The 20,798-nt window shown below is 31.2% G+C and overlaps 3 protein-coding genes across 3 annotated transcripts; all 3 read right to left on the reverse strand.

Annotated features, from left to right (window-relative positions):
* Positions 1–115: 115 nt before the first annotated feature.
* On the reverse strand, positions 116–2,097 carry LOC139900178 (uncharacterized). Its single transcript, XM_071882972.1, has 4 exons — positions 2,058–2,097; positions 1,569–1,693; positions 793–866; positions 116–695 (listed from the first exon to the last, which is right to left on the reverse strand). Exons 1-4 carry the CDS (start codon positions 2,095–2,097, stop codon positions 116–118), a joined length of 819 nt encoding a protein of 272 aa, XP_071739073.1.
* Positions 734–3,616, reverse strand: LOC139896456 (uncharacterized). The gene is made up of 4 exons (XM_071879098.1): positions 3,189–3,616; positions 2,378–2,688; positions 1,569–1,693; positions 734–866 (listed from the first exon to the last, which is right to left on the reverse strand). The coding sequence occupies exons 1-2, from the start codon at positions 3,321–3,323 to the stop codon at positions 2,383–2,385; spliced, it is 441 nt and encodes a 146-aa protein (XP_071735199.1). The 5' UTR covers positions 3,324–3,616; the 3' UTR covers positions 734–866; positions 1,569–1,693; positions 2,378–2,382.
* A 1,280-nt stretch (positions 3,617–4,896) lies between these two features.
* Positions 4,897–7,974, reverse strand: LOC139900179 (FT-interacting protein 7-like). The gene is made up of 4 exons (XM_071882973.1): positions 6,628–7,974; positions 5,675–6,538; positions 5,219–5,270; positions 4,897–5,126 (listed from the first exon to the last, which is right to left on the reverse strand). The coding sequence occupies exons 1-4, from the start codon at positions 7,972–7,974 to the stop codon at positions 4,897–4,899; spliced, it is 2,493 nt and encodes an 830-aa protein (XP_071739074.1).
* Positions 7,975–20,798: the final 12,824 nt, after the last annotated feature.

Consider the following 20,798-nt stretch of genomic DNA (forward strand, 5'->3'; position numbering starts at 1 on the left):
AGAAAAAAAAAAATCAACATGAAAACAAAACTTCTATCATACACCAACAAACTCATCATCATTCTCATCCTATATTTTCATCATCTGTATCTAATCTTTATGTATTTTTCTGAATCTAATCATCCCAATTGGCATCCCAGTCATCTTTTTTTGTGGGTCTTGAAGTAAGACCATTAGACGAGATACTTTTACTATGAATACCTCCTCCTGCTGGTGATTTTATAGCTTTATCTTCATCCCAATCATCATCATCGTCCCAATCTTGATCCCACCCTTCTACACCAGTTTCAACATTGACTTCATTTGAAGATTCTGGGAGTCCCATCTCGAGTTCCTGATATGGAACTCCATTGTCGGTTCTCCTTTTTCTGAAGCTGCATAAAGCCCATGAAGCTCCAATAATCAGGGTTACAAGAAAAGCAAAATAAGCACCGAATATAGGTGTTACTTGCTTTGAATAAAACATTAATTGATCGAGAATGTTGATTTGAGATATGGGAGTATCAAAAATTGTAGGCTTAGGAAGAGGGTCAGTTTTATCTATTGACTTTGAAGGGTCATCAACCTCTTTTAACTTTGACGGGTCATTGACTTCCTTTGACTTTGAAGGGTCTTCAACATCTTTTGACCCGTCTTTTGATTTTGAACTATCGTTAACATCTTTTGGATCGTTCTCTTCTTTGGACTTTTCAGGACTGTCGGCAGAGTTATCGACATCTTTAGGGTTTAATGTTTTATTCGGATCCTTAGGATTTGAAGGGTTGTCGACAGGTGGAATGTTAGGTTATCAACCGAAGCTCACAACCTCCATTTCCAGCATCTAGAGTAACTTTGGTGCTTTTATCTCCAGATAATGCGATATTAACCTACAATAGAGTGAACCACAATGATTAAGTTGAATACGAACCCTTAAGCATCTGTGCTCATTACTAATAGTAACTGTGTAAGAAATAGTAGTATACAATAAATAGCAATGTACTTGCAATAGGATTTTATTTTATCATTTCCACTAGTTAAATGGTTTGTATATCCTATTTGAACGTTTAATGAGTTTTACTAAATTTGAAGTGATGCCAAACAGCCAAAGTGATTTGTTAATCATTGCAATTTTTGATAATTCACCATAAACTGCTAACGTATTTTACCAGACTTTTTGATAATTTATACTACCAGAATTTTTACCAACTATACATGTTGGGCACGCAAATCAGTGAAGTTGGTAGAGTAGTGAAGGATCCCCACAAATCTGTTGCCCAAATTTGATAAAGATTACGTTGGTGATCGTATTATTGATGATCATTGTGTTTCTAGAGACTAAAGATAGCTCATTGTCTAGTTTTCCAGGAATTTTCTAAACCAATGGCAGCGAAAGGCAAGTTATAGTTGTTCACAGTAAATGATCCAAAAGATAGAAAGTTTTTGAATAGCACGTATGAAGCTGAAACTATAACTATGTCACTATATTTTAAATACAATCAAAGTTTTAACCTTTTCCTAAAAGCATCATATATTAATGATTCCAAGATTCAAAAATGAATAATGAAGGTGGTAGTGGAAAAAAACTAAACCTTTTCCATCCCATGACCATGTATCTCAAAAGGTGGCAAATTATTTTCTGTAGATGTTCCAATTGAGATATTCACTTTCAAGTCTATATCTTGTTCATTTTGCACAAGTGTCAGCTTGTTGGAACCTAGTAGAATGAAGGTGGTTCAGTGTATAGCATGAAAATAAGTACAATAGAAGACTAAATTTTAAAGAAAAATATGTATAGCACACTAAGAAGTACACCGATAATGAATAGAGCATAGATTGGTCGATATTAAATCAACATAACGTATTCAAGATATGGCAAGGTTCAACACTTGTTTACGCTAGAATTCAAGAAAATTCTCATTAGTCTATGTTGATATTAAAGATAAGGGCTAGTGACTAATATAGTATAAACATAAAGCATTGGTTAAGTAAAAAAATGATGGTTCAAGATGGTTTGGGTCAAAAGATTAATTAACACGGGTCCAGACAGATTGAGTCTGGATGCTGTGATTAACACTTGCCTATATTCTCTAACTTCACAAAACTTATACTTAATGGCATATGCTTTTTCCATTAAGAAATCCATTTAGAAGGTTATAACCGCCGGAGAAAACTTTGGGCATAATTTTAACCCATTTGACCCTGTCTGCTCGTTTGAATAGATTCCTACTCACAAAAACAATGAAAATTGAACCATCGATAAATACACAAACTATATCGCATAATCAAGTAAATGGGTCAAAATTGCCACCTTTAGTGGAAAACTAGTAGCTAGCTGCAGTCCACAACCAGATTAACAGCATAAATAGCTCAGAAGGTAGAAAAATATAAAAGGTTTTACCAATTTCAAAATCTTGAATACATGCAATCATGGTTTTTTTTCTGGTCACTACAAACAGGATTCCCCTTGCAACGTTTGTTAGTAGATGTTTCCGACTGCTTTTGGTTTTCTACTTTCTTCTCGCCATCTTGACTCTTCCCATTATCAACTATCTTATCATTAGATGTTTCAGAACCTGCCTTACTATTAGTATCATTCAAGCCCTTAGATTCAACATTTGAAGGGTTTGTATTCAGTGTGTTGTTTGTCTTTGTTGACTCATCTGGGGAGATATTTGGTTTATTATCATCAGGTGGTGGTAAAGGTGAATCCTACAATCCAAGAACAAATCAGCAGAAAACTTCTTTGATATGCAGCACATATTTGCACCAAGTGGAACAAGTTTCAATACATATTTACATGAAGATGCGAGTATGTGAACAAGCAAAAAAAATTGTGTCGTTATATGCATTTACATCCTTAGCAGTCTACCAGGAATTAAGTTTGCTAGAAGTTTTAATCTTCATACTAATGTTGTATCCATGTTACAAGTGCATAAATATGTCTAACAAAGAGCAAAAATCAAGTGAATTTTGCAAACTTACCAGCTGAATGATATCGAAAAAATACAGTTCGATCACTAGTACCAACCATACTTTGTAGCTATTATATTACTAGTTCATCATCAAGTTATTGACTTTTAACAACCAGATCACACATTATGACAACACATATCAAATAGTAAAAATCAATGTTAGCTATCTTAATATTTAACCAGTGATCAATTTAACATAATGTGCAACAAAAATAGCATGAACCAATGACCACCAACCTGATTACCAATAGAATCGTTACTTGTATCCGAAACCTCAACTAACTTCCGAGAGCTAAATGCATCAGACGGACACAAAAAGATCGTAAATAACAACAATAACACGAATACAAATCCGTTTATTTCCATTTCCATTCTACCTCAAAAAACGAAAAAAATTACTGAAATCTTCGCTCCGCAAAAACTGAAATTATACAAATTAACCTGCTGAAATAAAGTTGTTAAAATAAAGAGTATATACGCCTTCGAAACTATTCAATTTCATTATCCTCTACACAAGATATAAATGACCTAAGCCCTCATTAACATTCTCATTAGTCAATTGACAGCAAAGTTCTTGATCGGAATCGCAAATTGATTGAAAATTGATGTTTAAGTTACTGGAATTAGAAGTTTTTTGGTGAAAATTTTAGAAAAAAAAAAAAACACTTTTTGAGTTGAGATTTGAAAGGGTAAAAAGATAGCAGTAGATGTGTTCTTCGAGTTCGGTAATAAAACTTATTGATTAAATTGAATCCCCCAGGTTATTAAATCATTGGGCCTAACCCGGACCCTAAATTATTACTACAATTTGGGCCTCTTTTTAATATTTAGGTCATAATAAGTATTTGCAACTTTATTAAATTATTATTATTATTTTTTCAAAAAAAAAAAAAAAAAAAACCATAACATTAAAATTTTCTTTTTGTCATTTGTTAAAATGAAACAAATAAATTATCAAAACTCTAGTTTAGTTATCACAAAAGAAAATTAGGGTGTGTTTGTTTTGTGTATAAGATTATAAATGGTATATGTGTGAAAGAAATTGGAAAAGTAGAAACATATTAACGCCCTAATCTATTTATACCATAATATTATACTTTTATTTATCATCATCACTTCCCTAACAGTAAGTAAAACACCTTATGATTATAACATTTAATTTATAATAGTTCTTAAATAAAAAAATTCGAACCGCGCGTTGCGAAAATCACATTTGAATATACGTTATTTGGTACATGTTTGTACTATCATACGATATATATGTACAAAATGCATGCGTATGTTGTATACCCATTACAAACGCACATAATGTACATTTGAAAATTTCCTATTATTTTAGTTCAGTTTGCAGTGGTTAAATGGTGGTTACAGGTGTATGATTTCTTTATAATTTTCTATTAGAAAATTGTGTGCATAGTTTCTTTTAGAGATTGTTTGAGCTGTACATAGTCTCCTACTAGAAATTATGTGCATTCTGTTCATACTCACATCTTTTGTATATACTATTTCTTTATATAGAATTACAAGGAAATAAAAGGAGATTGTAACCATAAGTTCCAATTACATATATTTTTGTGCACTTTGATAGTTTTCAAAGGAAAATTTCAGCCGTTAAAAAAAATCTTTATATAATTCATTTAAACAAACCCGTAAATTCACGGGTATCACCATATTAACTATTAGATAAAAATGATGAATAGTATCAGGGGCGTTTTCGTTATTTCACCTTTTTTCCACTTTTTTTACTTTCCAAAAAACCCCTCACACTTTTTTCAAAAATTAAAATCGACCCCAAACAGGGAGTAAAGTGTCAAATACCTATTTTCATAAAAAAATCTTAAATAAACTCCACTCAAATATTCAACGGGTCATATCTTCTCGCTCGTTTTAACTAGTTTATTAATTAATATAATCCAATTTTTTTTTTAATATAATCCTTTTTTGTCTAAAAAACATAACGTGCAATAAATATAGCGTAAACCAATGCCAGATCACCAACCTGATTACTAATAGAACCGTCATTCTGATCCAAAACCTCAACTAATTTCCTAGAACTAAACGCATCAAATGGACACAAAACGATCATAAATAACAGCGATAGTACTAATACCAGTCCATTTCTTTCCATTCTAACCCAAACAAACAAAAAAAACAGCAAATCTTCAGTCCACGAAACTAAATTACAAGATGTTAACATGTTAAGTTAATTGAAATAAATATTGAGTACGCCTTTGAATATGTTCGATTGAGGATATCGTTTCACTAACCTCTTCGCAAGAAATAAAACCCTAAGCTCTCATTAACATCACCATTAGTCAACTGACAGCAAAACTCTTGATTGGAATTGAAAATTTGATGATTAGGTTACTGTAATGAGATATTTTTTTGTGAAAATTTTGAACATATATTTTTTGTTTAGATTTGAATTGGTAGAAAGAGAACAGTAGATGTGTTCTTCAAGTTCGGTAATGAAATCAAATGATTGTGATGAATCTCCCGGGTTATAAACTCATGGTCATGGGCCCTAACCCGGACTCATAATTATCATAATTTGGGCCTAACTAATGATCAGAGTAATAAAATTCATCCAGTATTATGATTTTTAACTAGATCCCAAATGTTACTTGGGATAATCCGATTATTAACATATACAACACTTAATAAATCAAAGATAGTATCTTACAATGCAACGATCCTATACATTCTTTTCAGAGAATCATAACATCCATATTAGAGGGTAATCTGTTGAAAAGATTCAGAAGCAGACAAGGCTGCTTGCTTCTAAGCCTAGCAGGCCGAATCAAGTAAAATCCAATTAGAGTAGCTACTACTTTAAACGAAGCCATAAAGATGAAGACCACACATAAAAAGGCGATTAATGTGAAGATTAGTGTAGCCCTTGAATCTTTACCGTCCTGTATTGCACATAACTTTTCACCAACCGTTGCAACATCTGTAGCCATTGTTTGAAATCTACCAGCAATGAATCTAAATCGGTCATATCTCCTTTTCACTACATCAATCGGCCGAAATGTTGGATAAGAATCAAATTCCTCATCCAGAGCATCCAGATCTAATGTTTCTGCCTGTGAAAGACAAGCATCCAAGAGAGGTGGGTTTCTTGGCCTTATTCTGTAGTTCCACATCCCCATCATCGATAAGGAAATGAAAAATACTGGAAGTATGAGTTTCGGGTACCAAACGAATACCAAGTATAATAGAAGGATGAAACTTGTTCTCAAAGGATATCTCCAATGACAAATCTCACCAAACCATCTATATGCGGCCGTTATCCCCAATACAATTGACATTACACGCTCAAATTGGGCCTTTTGTTTTCTTGGACTCCACATATTGTAAAGGTCATCAAGCATGTACTCTACAATCTCTTTTTTTAGTGGTGGGTCTGCTTTTGATAGATAAGCTGCCACTTTTTGCCCAGCTAAGTAGCTGAGAAAATCAAGATGATTCTTAGAAAATGGATGCAAATAATTCATTTTGGGTAACATTGTCTTTGTGCATAAGGATACCACATTGGCCCAGGATATGACAGCGAATCGTACAGCTACCTGGATCTCACCATGATTCTTCAAACCGGAGGGACATAAAACTAACAGTGGGTAGTACTGTGTGTGCATACGATTGGCGTCCAAAGTCTGGATTGGGATATATATACTTTACTAATTGGCATGTCTCTGGCCTTTTTATTACTTAGGTTAACATTTGCATTGTCAAATACACCAATCCCGATGACGGTACAAGGATCATAAACTTCCCAAGTATACTCTTCATTCCAACAAGGCTCAAGGTTGTTAATGATAGTTTTGGTTCTAACCCATTTATTTCTATACTTGACTACGCAATATGCGTCAGTACTTCCACCATCCACAATCTTCATTGGTAGCAAACTTCGGCCCCTCAAAATGGCTAATTCAAGACGCCCTATGCTATCTTTCTTCAAATGCTTTGCTGTAGGCTGAAAGTCACCATGTCTGCAGTCAGATACATGGAAACCTGACTCCAAACAAACTTTGAGATGAATCCTCGGTTGTTTATTCTTATTGCACCCTTGTTTGTTAGAAGACACTTTATTGAGGTTGAACCACCGAGGTTGGAGGTGATCTTCAAAATCAGATCTAACAGAGATGCCACTCAAAGACAAAACTGTCCTTCCCATCAATTCCTCTTTGCCAGGTGTACATCTATCAACAACGTTTATGATAAGAAATTCATCCAATGGTTCAGAAGCTACCAGAAAAATCTCCTCGTTCCAAACAGGATTACCGTCAACTACCTTGGAGGTTCTGGTCTGCCTATTCTGATTCTCAAGCTGTAACTTTACTCGAATGTCAGGTGGCCGATCTTGGTACAGAGGTGACACATGCTGAGCTTCAAGGACAACCACCCTTAGATAGTACAAAGTAGGAGAGATATATTCACCTGAGCCCGTGCAGTTTTTCAGGTTTTGATGAGATACGATACCATTGGAATCCGAGTTCCGTAGTTCAGGAAATGCATCATTAGCCTGTGCTGCACCGCCACTGGTCCCAGCAGAACAGAGAAACATAATTTCATTATTTTTAAAAACATTCAAACCAGGGCGTGGTTGTTGATTTCCATAATACTGTGCTCGAACGGTGTAGAGCTTAAGAGAAACATCACCACGACCATGAGAAAAGGAGCCTCGTTTACAGAGCGGATATATCTGTACCGAGGCTTTAGACTCTGATAGCGAAACCGTTGTGCCAGAAATTTGAACACAACCAAGGAAGTCTTTGTAGTGTAGGTTGGAAGTATGATCATCGTAAAGGGTGACTTGGATGATGGAGTTATTTAGGTTTCTAGGGTTTTGGACGTGGAAGATGAGTTTTTCATTCCAAGATGGATACAGATCTCGGGTCTTGGTTTGGCTTCGTAGGCAACGGCCATTGAAGTCAACTTCAACGAAGGGACTGGCTGAGCCATGATCGTCAGTAGTCAATAGGTCGCGGGCATTAAGCACCTCAATTATGAGTTTTGCCATTGATAAAGCTCAACTAAAGATTAAGTCCTTGTTAACCTGTTGATATAAAGTTACTGAACTAAAAAAGGTAATACGACTTTAATTTGAATCTATTCAATTCAATTTGATGATATCGTTTCATCATCCTCTTCATGGAAATAAAAAACCCCTCATTACCATCATCGTTAGTCATCAGACATCAAATTCCTCGATCGGAATTTGAAATTGATTGGAAATTGATGTTTGTGTACTGTAATAGAAGTTTTTGGGGAGAATTTGTAAATAATTTTTTTTTATTTTATTATTATTATTATTATTATTATTATTATTATTATTATTATTTTTTTTTTTTTTTTGAGGTTTGAATTGGTAGATTGAGAAAGCAGTATATGGGTTCTCCATTCGGTGATGAAAGCGATCGATTGAAATGAATGTCACGGTTATTAGATCATTGGCGCTCCAACGATGAATTATCTAACTTTTTTTTTTAGGGTTAAGGCTAGTATACCTATATACTTTTTATTTTTTCTCACGCTGTATTCTCGAGTTTTTTTTAGAGCTGAAAAGAATGGAAAACAAAGGGATGAAAGTGTTTTACTATCCTTCCTAATCCGTCCAAATATGGGCGGAGAGTGTTCTTAACAAAAACATAATATAGTATCCTTCCTAATCATCTACTATTCTTTCCTCTCCGCTTAAAATTAAAACTCAAGAATCACTATTATTTTTTAATCTGTCCGTTTCCTTTCCTTTCCATTCAAAAAAAATCTCGAGAATGCAGCGTCAATGTAAGCTATATACTCAGAAAAATATCACACACTTTTAAAAAGTGTTCTAATGTAGACTATTGGTGACCGATTACCCGCATGTGCAGTCCCTAAAGCTAACAAACGTCAACAAGAAGCATTCTCAGACCGAATTTATTAGAGTTTCAGGTTTCTGATTACTCCTTCAAGCTTCGTGTTGCATCAGATCGTGTTAAAATTCATCTCTGAACAACATATTGAAAAGTCAAAGTTTATAAGATTTTGGTCAACAATTCAATTGGATCGTTTCTCGAATTTTTAGGTCTTGATTTTAGTTCACGAGTGTTAGGTGATGGAATTAGATCAAATTCCATGAAGAAATCGTATCCTAAAAACGCCTAAATCTCAAGATTTTTAACGTCTGTTAGCTTTAGGGACTGGACACGTGGGTAATCGGTCACCAATAACCTACATAAGAACACTTTTTGAAAGTATGTGATCTACACTGATATTTTTCTAGTAATTGTAAAAGCCCGTCCTAATGCTTAAGGACGAATACAATAACATATGATTACATTGCAAGGTATTTGACCTCTATATGATACATTTTACAAACATTGCATTCGTTTTAAAAGACAAACTTTCATTTCATCGAAAGTTGACAGGCATACATACCATTTCATAATATCCAAACTATAAATGACCTAATTTGTCATATACTTAATAATAATCTTTATTGATCTCAATGACTTGAATGCAACGTCTTTTGAAATATGTCATGAATGACTCCAAGTAATATCTTTAAAATGAGCAAATGCACAGCGGAAGATTTCTTTCAATCTTGAGAATAAACATGCTTAAAAGTGTCAACTAAAAGGTTAGTGAGTTCATTAGTTTATGGTAATCAATCATTTACATAATTTTAATAGACCACAAGATTTCATTTTTCATAAACATCATTCTCGTATCAGGCATTTCGCAAACTGCATAGAGATAAAAATCATTCATATAGATTGAACACCTGGTAACCGACATTAATCTTAATGCATAGAATATCCCCAAACAGAACCTCTCGTCTGTATAATAATAATCTCGAAGTACTAAAGTCATCCATAAACATGAATGGGGGTTGTTAGGCTCAATAGATCTATCTTTAGGATTCGCGTCAATTAGGGGCCATTTCCCTAATTCTTAGGTTACCAGACTTGAAGGGCGATATTCGATTTCGATAATCCAACCATATAATGTAGTTTCGATTACTTGTGTCTATTTCATTAAACATTTATAAAAACGCATGTATTCTCAGTCCCAAAAAATATATATTGCAAAAGCATTTAAAAAGAGAGCAAATGAAACTCACAATACTGTATTTCATAGTAAAAATACATATGCTGTCATTGAACAAGTGTAGGGTTGGCCTCGGATTCACGAACCTATATTAAGTATATATATTTATATGTTGGTCAATATCTGGCTAACAATTTAGGTCAAGCCGTAGTGTATCACAATCCTAATGCTCGAGATTATCATGCAAAAGTCAACAAAAGTTATCTGATCCAAAAATGACTTTCAAAATCTATTCATGTTTACTATATAGTTTTATTACCAGAGTATAAGTCTTGATAGTTGGATGAATCGATAAATTACAAAACTCAACTTGTCGCATAACTGACTAAATTGTTATATTCGGAAATTTTAAATAAATCAATGTAACTAGTTTATATATATTTATTTGAAATCTATATGTTATTTTACTGAATTATATGTTATTTTAATAATTAATTAACTTATATTTATTCTACATATTTTAAGTAATTTATTATTTATATAGTAATTATTCTTAAATTATTTCGTCATTTATTATAATGTATTAACGATAAAGATATATGATAAAATATATTTTTATATATTGAGTATTATAATTTGTATAACGTTTACATAATAATATTATTTTAATAATAAAAATATAGTGATATGTATTATTAATATAATTGTATTGCATTTACTAAATATATATTTGTATCAAATATTTATTTAGTTAATAATATAACATTGATAATAATAACAATGAACCAAAAGTTGTATTATTTTGTAATAATGATAATATTACTTATTTTAATAATAATAATAATAATAATAATAATAATAATAATAATAATAATAATAATATTTATATTTTCTAATGATAAGTATAATTTTGATGATAAATAATAATCTTTTGTAATAATGCTAATGTCATAATAATAATATTACTAATAATGATAAAAATAATGAAAACGATATTTTTACCTAAATTATAATCTTTATAATATTTTAACTGAATCATGATACTCAGACTCATTATTTCCTAATCGATTTGTTTAATAGCTTTTAGTCCTCTTTTATATCGCATTCATAAAATGATAATAATAGTAATCATAATAATTAGATGGTACTAATATTAGTTTTAATGATAATGATACTAATAATAATTATTATATTAATACTAATGATAATATTAATAATTATTATAATGATAATACTAATAATAATAATAATATTAATAATAATAATAACCTCAGTGATAATAACGATAGTATTAATAATAACAATAACAATTTTAAATGATAATATTTATATTAATAACGATAATGATAATAATAATAATAAGTATTATTATTAGATAATAAAAATAACGACGATAATAACGACGATAGTAATAATAATAATCATTTTAACAATAATACTTAAAATTATAGATAATTCAATTGACTATATCATTTAATCCGCTCATCGAAACCATACGCTTTCTAAATGAAAAGTTATTAATTTTTCGTCGGCTTTCCAACGACATGCATATCATATACCTTATCCCAGTAGTATAAGTATTAAACTCATGATTTATCATAAACTATTTAACGACGAAATTAAACATACATGCATGCATAATCATATATACTCGAGCACTAGTCAGGGATACACTATTAATATATGAAAGATAAGATATGAATGCTCACGTATCAATATTGTGATTCAATATTGCAGGAAAGTACGTAGACGCGACGGAGATGATAAACACTAGATTGACCTCACGAGCATACCATCTAACATTACTCATAACCTCCATAGCTATAACCCATAGTTTCCTTAGCTCTATCCCACTCGAAAAATCCGTTTTGAAATAACTCGCTCATGACCTCGTCGTAGTATTTTATGTAATACTCCTAGCCATAAGATTAATAATAATAATAATAATAATAATAATAATAATAATAATAATAATAATAATAATAATAATAATAATAATAATAATAATAATAATAATAATAATATATAGAGAGAGTTATGCGAGAGATAGATAGATAAAGTGATTCAGAGAACCAGAAATCAATCGAGCTTTATACACCTCTCCTGTCCTTAGACCCCATGCGATCGCATGGGTCTTCTTTGTTGTGGCCATGCGATCGCATGACCACCTGGCTCCAGCTTACTTTGTTTGTCAAGTTCTGCCGACGGTTTATAATATATATATATATATATATATATATATATATATATATATATATATATATATATATATATATATATAATATATTTAATTTATATAATTAATTATATATTATATTAAATTCACGTGCATAGTTGACTTGTAATTTTCATTCAGATGACTCGTACGTTGTCACTCGACTTACGTCTTGGTTCCGGTTTCTCGAACGCATTTTCGTATGCTTAGAAAACTAGTACTTTTCGTTACGCGACGTGTACCTTTATCAAAAATTAAACTTAATTATTGATAAACTATATCACTTGAGGTGTAACTTAATCATTTAAGTGTTTTGGTTATTTGCTTCTATAAATCATCGTCTCGTAGTATATATATATACATATATATTATTTTAATCAAACGTTTTATAACTTATGTTATTATTATATCTTTTTACCTTGTAATATATATATATATATATATATATATATATATATATATATATATATATATATATATATATATATATATATATATATATATATATATATATTATTTTCATTTCGAAATATAAATTTGAAATATTCATTTAATAGTATAATATTTAGTTTTTAAGAACTAAATTATATTTCAAATTCGTTTTAAAATGGTTTAGGAAATATTATAACACGTAACGTTTACGCTTTAGAACTTAATTTGATATTATTCATTTATATGCCAGCATTTATTTAAAAGAAACATATCTAAATATCAATCGAATCAAATAATTGATGTTGCTATCGTTTACTTAACTAATTTGGAATCATATATATATATATATATATATATATATATATATATATATATATATATATATATATATATATATATATATATATATATATATATATGTATATATATATTCATAAACACGTTTCAAATACACGTTGCGAGTTATTTATATATTTAATTCTAATAATTAATATCCTATTGTATATATCCAAATTATGTTATTTAATCAAAACATTTTTAATAATCAAATTCTATTGAATTGAAAAGCGTTTTCGCACATTTGAAAATAGATCAATTGAATATTATGAAAATCCCATTCTCCACTAACTTTTGTCTAACTTTAGTTAATTGACACATTTGTTCTTACTTGTGAATCACTTTACCACTTATTCCGAATACCGTTAAAAAGAAACGATTTCTTAAATCATAGTGGACCTCATAACAGAGACCCGTAATCATAATCACCATGTATCTGATAATTCAATCATTTGATGTTATCTTTTAATTCCGTCGATAATCATATTAAATATATATTGCAACCATTACGTTCATGTAAAGTATTATACATCTAATACTTTGTTAACGTTTTCAATTAATATAACTATATCATATATATATATATATATATATATATATATATATATATATATATATATATATATATATATACACACACACACACACACACATATCTATACACATAAATGTTCGTGAATCGTCGAGCACAGTCAAAGGGTAATTGATTACATAAATATATAGTTTCAAAATTTTTGAGACTCGACATTACAGACTTTGCTTATCGTGTTGGAAACATATAAAGATTATGTTTAAATTTGGTCAGAAATTTTCGGGTTGTCACAGTACCTACCCGTTAAAGAAATTTCGTCCGGAAATTTGATTAGGATGGTCATGGCTGACAATAAATATGTTTTTATGACGCATACGAGCTGAAAATTTAAGTTTTATCATCAGCAAGTACTATGAATAAAACAATTTGTTTAAGTGAAGCGTACGAGTGAAGTTATCACAAAAGAGTGAAATGAGTAAATGTAGATTCGTCATATCTTTTGACGTAGATAGGATTGACTTCCAGAGTTCAAGGGATTTGGAGAAAATCTTCGTAATAAGATTTGGTTCTTTGGTAATTAAGGAGATTAGGATCCGCTTTAAATGCGATCATCTGTTTTGATTGCTCTGTCGGATATTTTACTATAAATCCACCCCTTCGTTTCCTTACAACTTACACCTTCTATTCTTTCTCCCTCAATTCATACCTTATAGCATTCGCTAATATGCCCCATTCTGTTCTGATTCTTGATATACTCCTAACTTTCATATCTGTCATTCTTCTTTTTCATCTGCCGCCGGAAGAATCTATTTATTTCTACTATACTCTTGGTTTTATAGTGTTTTTAGTCCTCCCGTGTCTTTATGGTGCTATATGCATCGATATCTACGATTTTTAATTTCTGGATTGTTGTTGGGTTTTATATCTTCCATGATGTCTCTGCTTCTGTCTTCTATAATCATTGTCATCCATAGTTAATATTCTCTCCTATTTGCTGCGATTTATACTCCCCTTTTCCATTTCGAAGCTTCATGCTTTTGTTTTCTTTTCTTGCCATTAAACACAGCAAGTAATGGTTCAGAATTCGTAGGTATGAAATTTCGAATGAACATGACTAATGTTCTGAGAAAGAAATTGTGATAGCTCGATCTAACTTGTCAAATTACCAGAAGTCACGAAAAATGATAGAACTATCAGGAAGATATGTTCTCGATATATTTGGAGATTATGTAGAATGTAAGAGTCGTGTAACATGGCACATGATGACGTTATGATCTGTGAATCATCACGTTCCATTTAGAAACTCAACATGACTTACTATAATATAATCACGTTGATCAAGTGTCATTATATTATACTAACTGAGACGACCCGACCCAATCCATAGGGACGAATACAATAACATATGATAACATTGTGAGGTACTTGACCTCTATATGATACATTTTACAAACGTTGCATTTATTCTTAAAAGGCAAACTATCATTACATCAATATTTGACATTTTCGTCTAACATTTCATAATATCCAAATGACCTAATCTGTCATTTACTTATTTATATTCTCTATTGAACTCCAATGACTCGAATGCAACGTCTTTGTATCATGGCTTAAAAGGTCCCAAGTAGTATCCTTAACATGAGCTAATGCACAGCGGAAGACTTAATTCATACCTGAGAATAACATGCTTTAAAACGTCAACATAAAGTTGGTGAGATATATAGGTTTGATGCTAGCAGCGTTATAACAATGGAAAACAAGATTTCATATATAAACATTTTAATAAAAATATTCTAAGTGGTTGAGCACTTGGTAACCATACTTAACATTTAATCACGTCGCATATTCCCTTTATTATGAAATCTTACTACACCGTACCAAGGTGTAGTCACGAAACGAAGTACTGTGCAACCGTTGAATACTGGTCGTCCAGTCCGGTTGGGGTTGTCAGGCCCGATAGATCTATCAACAGGATTCGCGTTTACAATACCGCTGTAAATATTAGTTACCAAGCTACAGGGAAGTATGCCAGTGGTACAACTCAACGTAGAATATATTTTTCAGTTACTTGTGTCCATAGCGTAAAACATAAAATACATGTATTCTCATCCCGAAATATTTAGAGTTTAAAAGTGGGACTATATACTCACTTTTGTCTTGAAGATATGTAATTTCGACTTGGTCTCCGATTGATATCACGAACCTATCCATATATAATATATCAATACCTTTTCTTTTTAAACAATCGTCACATATATATACTTATAATACTTTTAATACTTTTAATAATTCCTTAGTCCGTAGTTAGCAGTCCGATGTTAGTAATTCAATTTTAATGGTTCATATTTAGTTGTTTAATAAACCCCCAATGAAATAAATAAAACCCCCATCATATATGTATTGGTCGAGATTAATCTTGACCCATGGTACCGGTGTTGTCAAATGACGTGTTGCGTACATAAAGTACCGGTGTTGTCAAATGACGTGTTGCGTACAATCATGAGATCTTATGATTAATCTTCTCGTATTGTTTACGGGTGATCCTGAACCATATAAAATTAAATTATGAGTACATATGTATAAAATATCATGTTACTTTAGGAAGATGTGATTTATTTAATTTTCTCCAATTATTTTCGTGGCTAAACTAGTCTTGGATATCCGATTTTGTTTTGGTCATAATTTCTTCGTTACAACTCCGTTTTCGTTGATTCAACTTTCCACTTCCTTGGATCGAGTCCCTCTTTAAGAATATGAACTGTAAATACCTTAGTTTGTATTCGAAATCATAGGTCATAGGTCAAATTTTGGTGAAACTTATGAAGTTAATCATTTTTGTTACAAAAACATCATTTAATGACCATTTTTCTAAAAATACTTATACTATGAATTAAATCATGAAATTTTTATGTGTTAACATATTCATAAGAAATATCATTTTTCCAGAATATAAACCTCCAATTCAAAGTTCAAGATGGTTTTTAATTATCCAACCCAAAACAGCCCCCGGTTGCACTCCGACGTCATAAAAACAGTTTTTTAAGGTATTCTTTGAAAAACCAAGTTATACCTTGTTAAATTAGCATATATTTAAGTTATATTACAGGTCTTGAAGTATTTTAAAAGTTAAGTTAGAAGGATCTATTTAGTTTGCAAACAAGTTTGAAATCATTCAAACTATGTTTTTGTTGTTAAAATTGTATACCATACAATAAGATAGCTATATATATATGAATCGAATAAGGTTATGAACAAAGTTACTACCTCAAGTTACTTGGACAAGATTGCTGTAAAAGAGGAGTAAAAACCTAGAACCAAAAGAGTGATGAAATTGGATGAAAGATTGGAAGCAACTTAAGACATAAACTTGAATTGAAAGTTGTATTTTTGTAGTGTTTTTGTTGATCTTTTTATGGTGGTGTTTAAGGTGATTCTTGAGAGGATTTTTGCTGGAGTTCTTAGAGAGACATGAGGCTAGTAAGTGTGTGTGTTTAGCTAGAGAAATGATGTTCCAAAAATTGAAAATGGATGCATGTATTTATGGTGGTGTAAAAGGTGTATAAATTTGTAATTTTGTGAAAAGATCTTTTAATCATGTGAAATTGTCATACTAAATAACAAAAGTAGTTACCTTATACATAAGGCATGAACAAGGGCTGGTTGGTGGTGATTTGATGTGTATATACCAATAGTAAATACGTATAGAAGCTAGGTATGATACGAGTACATATACTCTAGATATACGTATAGAAATCTTGTGAAAAATGGAATGAGGATTCAAATATAGCTATCTTTTGTGAATATACTTATATTGTTTTATGTATTTAAGTCTTTAAAAGTGATTAAATACATTATATATACGATATATGTATAAACATTATGGGTCGTAAGTATTTATGTCAAATAACGTTACGTATAGTTATCGTTTTGAAAGCTTAAGTTAGTAGTTTCAAAATATACTTATAACTTATTGTTATTAATACAAAATGAGATATTTAAACATCCTTAAATCATGTTAAATATGTATATATACATATATATACACAAACGTATAATTAACATATATTGTATAGTTCGTGATATCATCGGTCAAACTAGACGGTTAAACGTTATGTAAAACTCTTTTCAAAATCATAAATCTCAACAATTTAGATTGCTTATCATGTTGGTAAGTTTTAATTTATGTAAATATTAATCTTATAAGTGTAAAACGATCGGAAAAATCCGGGTCGTTACAGTACCCACCCGTTAAAGAAATTTCGTCCCGAAATTTGGTACAGGTTGTCATAAATAACAATAGGAATGTTTTCATGACGAATATGAGGTATTAATAGAGTTTTATCATTATTGGAAGATATGGATAAAATGATTCGGTCATGTGAAGCGCACGAGTGAAGCTATCACAAAAGAATGAAATGAGTGAATATAGAATTGTTTTAACCGATGTCGAGATTAGGATTGATTTCCAGAATTTAAGGGATTTAAAGAAAATCTTATGTAATAAGATTTGGTTCTTTGATGATTTAGAAAACAGGATCTCCTTTGATTTAATGCGATAATCTGTTTCGATTTCTTTGTCGGATATTTCACTATAAATCCACCTCCTTCCCTTTCTTACTTCCATACCTCACATCTCTTACTCTTCCTCCTCTAATTCATACCTTAAGGTATCCTTTAAAATGCTTCATCCCGTTCTGATTTTTGTTATACTTCTAACTTTCATATCTTTCATTCTTCTCTTTCATCTACCGCTAGAAGAATCTATTCACTTTTATGATTTTCTTGGAATTATAATGTTTCTAATTCTCCCGTGTCTTTACGTCGCCATACGTATTGATACACACGGTTTGTAGTTTCTGGGTGGTTATTGGGTTTGATATCTTTCCTTATATTTCGATGCTCCTGCTTCTGTTTTCCATAATCATTGTCATCCATAGTTAATACTCTCTCCTATTTGCTGTAATCTATACCCCAATTTCTATTTTGGGACTTTGTCCCTTCGTTTCTTCTTCCCGTCCTTGAGTCAACGATCAATAGTTCGAAATTCGTAGGTATAAAATTCGGAATGAACATAGCTAATGCTCTAAGAAAGGAATGGTAATGGCACGATTTTGATTTGTCAAATTACCAGAATATCCAGGAAAATAGAACTATCAAGATGATTTGTTCTTAATATGTTTCGGAATTGGATAGAATGTAAAAGTCGTGTAACATGGCAGATGATGACGGTACTGTGAATCATCATATTCCATTAGAAACTTAACATGACTTACTGTGATATAATGAAGTTGATCAAGTTTCATTATATTATACTAGTTCATGCATCAGTTCCCAACACTGCTTCAGAACATTCCTATTTTAAACTTGAAGGATTTAGAAACTAACACAGTTTCCTTTATATTGTAACGCAGATATTACAGAGAGATAAATGATTTCAGATAAGGATAGTGGTGAAAATATCTTCAGAAATATTGAGAATATTTATAATGAAAGATATGATAATATCTTGGAATTTCTAATGTCGAAGGATGATGATGAAGATTGACCCGTAAGGGTTTAGATTCAGAAGCAAGGTGTTTGCTACAGAATCGTCATAATTCTTTATGTACAAGTTTAGTCCTTGTAACTTGTTCAGAGTCTCCTTCATGGTTTGTTCAATCCGGTTTTCAGTACCAATTTTCTATCGAGCGTTCCTAACACTTCCTTCTTTTATCATCAACATTTGGTCATTAAGACCTTCTACAACATGCTGCTTCGTCAGTATTTTCAAAGTTATCGGATCTGGGTCATTGGTTATCAAACCAAGATGGTTTAAGGAGAATTGTATTTTTAGATGATTAAACGCTGATGGTAATATGATGGAATATAAAAGGTTCTCCGGTAACGATGGCGAAAGAACAACGTATATATATATATCGAGATTGTAATAAGAGTAGTCTTACTGAGATATCGAAGTGGAGCTGTGACAAAATTAGTTAATTGAAAAGGAATCGCGTGATTGTTTTTGCTAATGGATGATAAGGAATTCGATGCGGATACGTTTTAACTATAACTTCGAGTTCAAAAATTTTTAGGTGCATAACTGTATGCATAAATCTTTATTCCGTAGACGAGGTGCGGCTGGTTGAACTTCTCGATCGAGATGTTTTCAAGAATCATGAAAAGTTGTGAATGCGAATTGTAATCATCAAGATACAAATGAGGTTTAAAATAGAATCAAGTGGCAAACTTGAAGGATTGTTTAGTTTCATATGTAATAATCATCATTTTAACTCATTTTTAATTGTCCAAAGTTAGCAGTCCAATAGTCCGATTGTCCAATGGTTCAATAAATTCATATATGAACTAAATATATAATATTCGAATTACTTAATACGTATCGTGACCCGTGTACTGGTCTCGGTGTCGATCACAACTCAAAGTATATATATATTTTGGAATCAACTCCGACCCTGTATAGCCAACTCCCACCTTCACATATAGAGTGTCTATGGTTGTTCCGAAATATATATATAGATGGATCAATATGATAAGTCGAAACCTTGTATACGTGTCCCGTTATTTAAAATGCGTAAAATAAATAAATATATATCATGACCCATTATACAACGTGTTGTCTCAGAATTAATCCGACGTGTTGTTGTACATGTGTCCCGACGGTATGTAAAGTACAGAAATTAAAATTGCAAGAATGTAAATTGCGATAAATTAAATATTAATCAGTTAGCTGGGAACAGTTAGCCGGAACAGTTAGCGTGTAATCCTATCACAATTTCAATTAATTAATTCATCTGTTTCTAACAATTTTTATTTTGCCAATGTTTCTTCATTATGCCACTTGTTGGATTCGGATAGGTAAAAATCCAAATATGAAATTTAAATGGAAATGATTAATCTGGGGTGAACGGATACGTATATCGGTAATTGTAAGTAGGATAATAAATGATTGTTGAATCAGATTCGAAGAATGTACAGTGTAACTTGTTAATGTGAATTCTAAATATTCCTTGGGTACTACCCACCCGTTAAAATATTTTCATCATTAACAGTTTGTACGAATGAAATTTTTAATTACAATCTTTATGAAAATATATTTGCATATATATTTTCTTCGGAGGTAACTATGAATTTAATGAGTCAATAAAATATTCAACTCATTTGATTTATCGTTATTACTAGATTACATAATCTCCAAAACATTAGAGATTACATAATCGTCATGTCGAACGAAGAACGATACGTAAAGAAGAGGTAATCGGTGTAGAATGATATGTAGAACAAAGATCATATTCGAAGT

The sequence above is a fragment of the Rutidosis leptorrhynchoides genome, chromosome 3 (assembly GCF_046630445.1).
Source record: "Rutidosis leptorrhynchoides isolate AG116_Rl617_1_P2 chromosome 3, CSIRO_AGI_Rlap_v1, whole genome shotgun sequence".
NCBI lineage: Eukaryota > Viridiplantae > Streptophyta > Magnoliopsida > Asterales > Asteraceae > Rutidosis > Rutidosis leptorrhynchoides.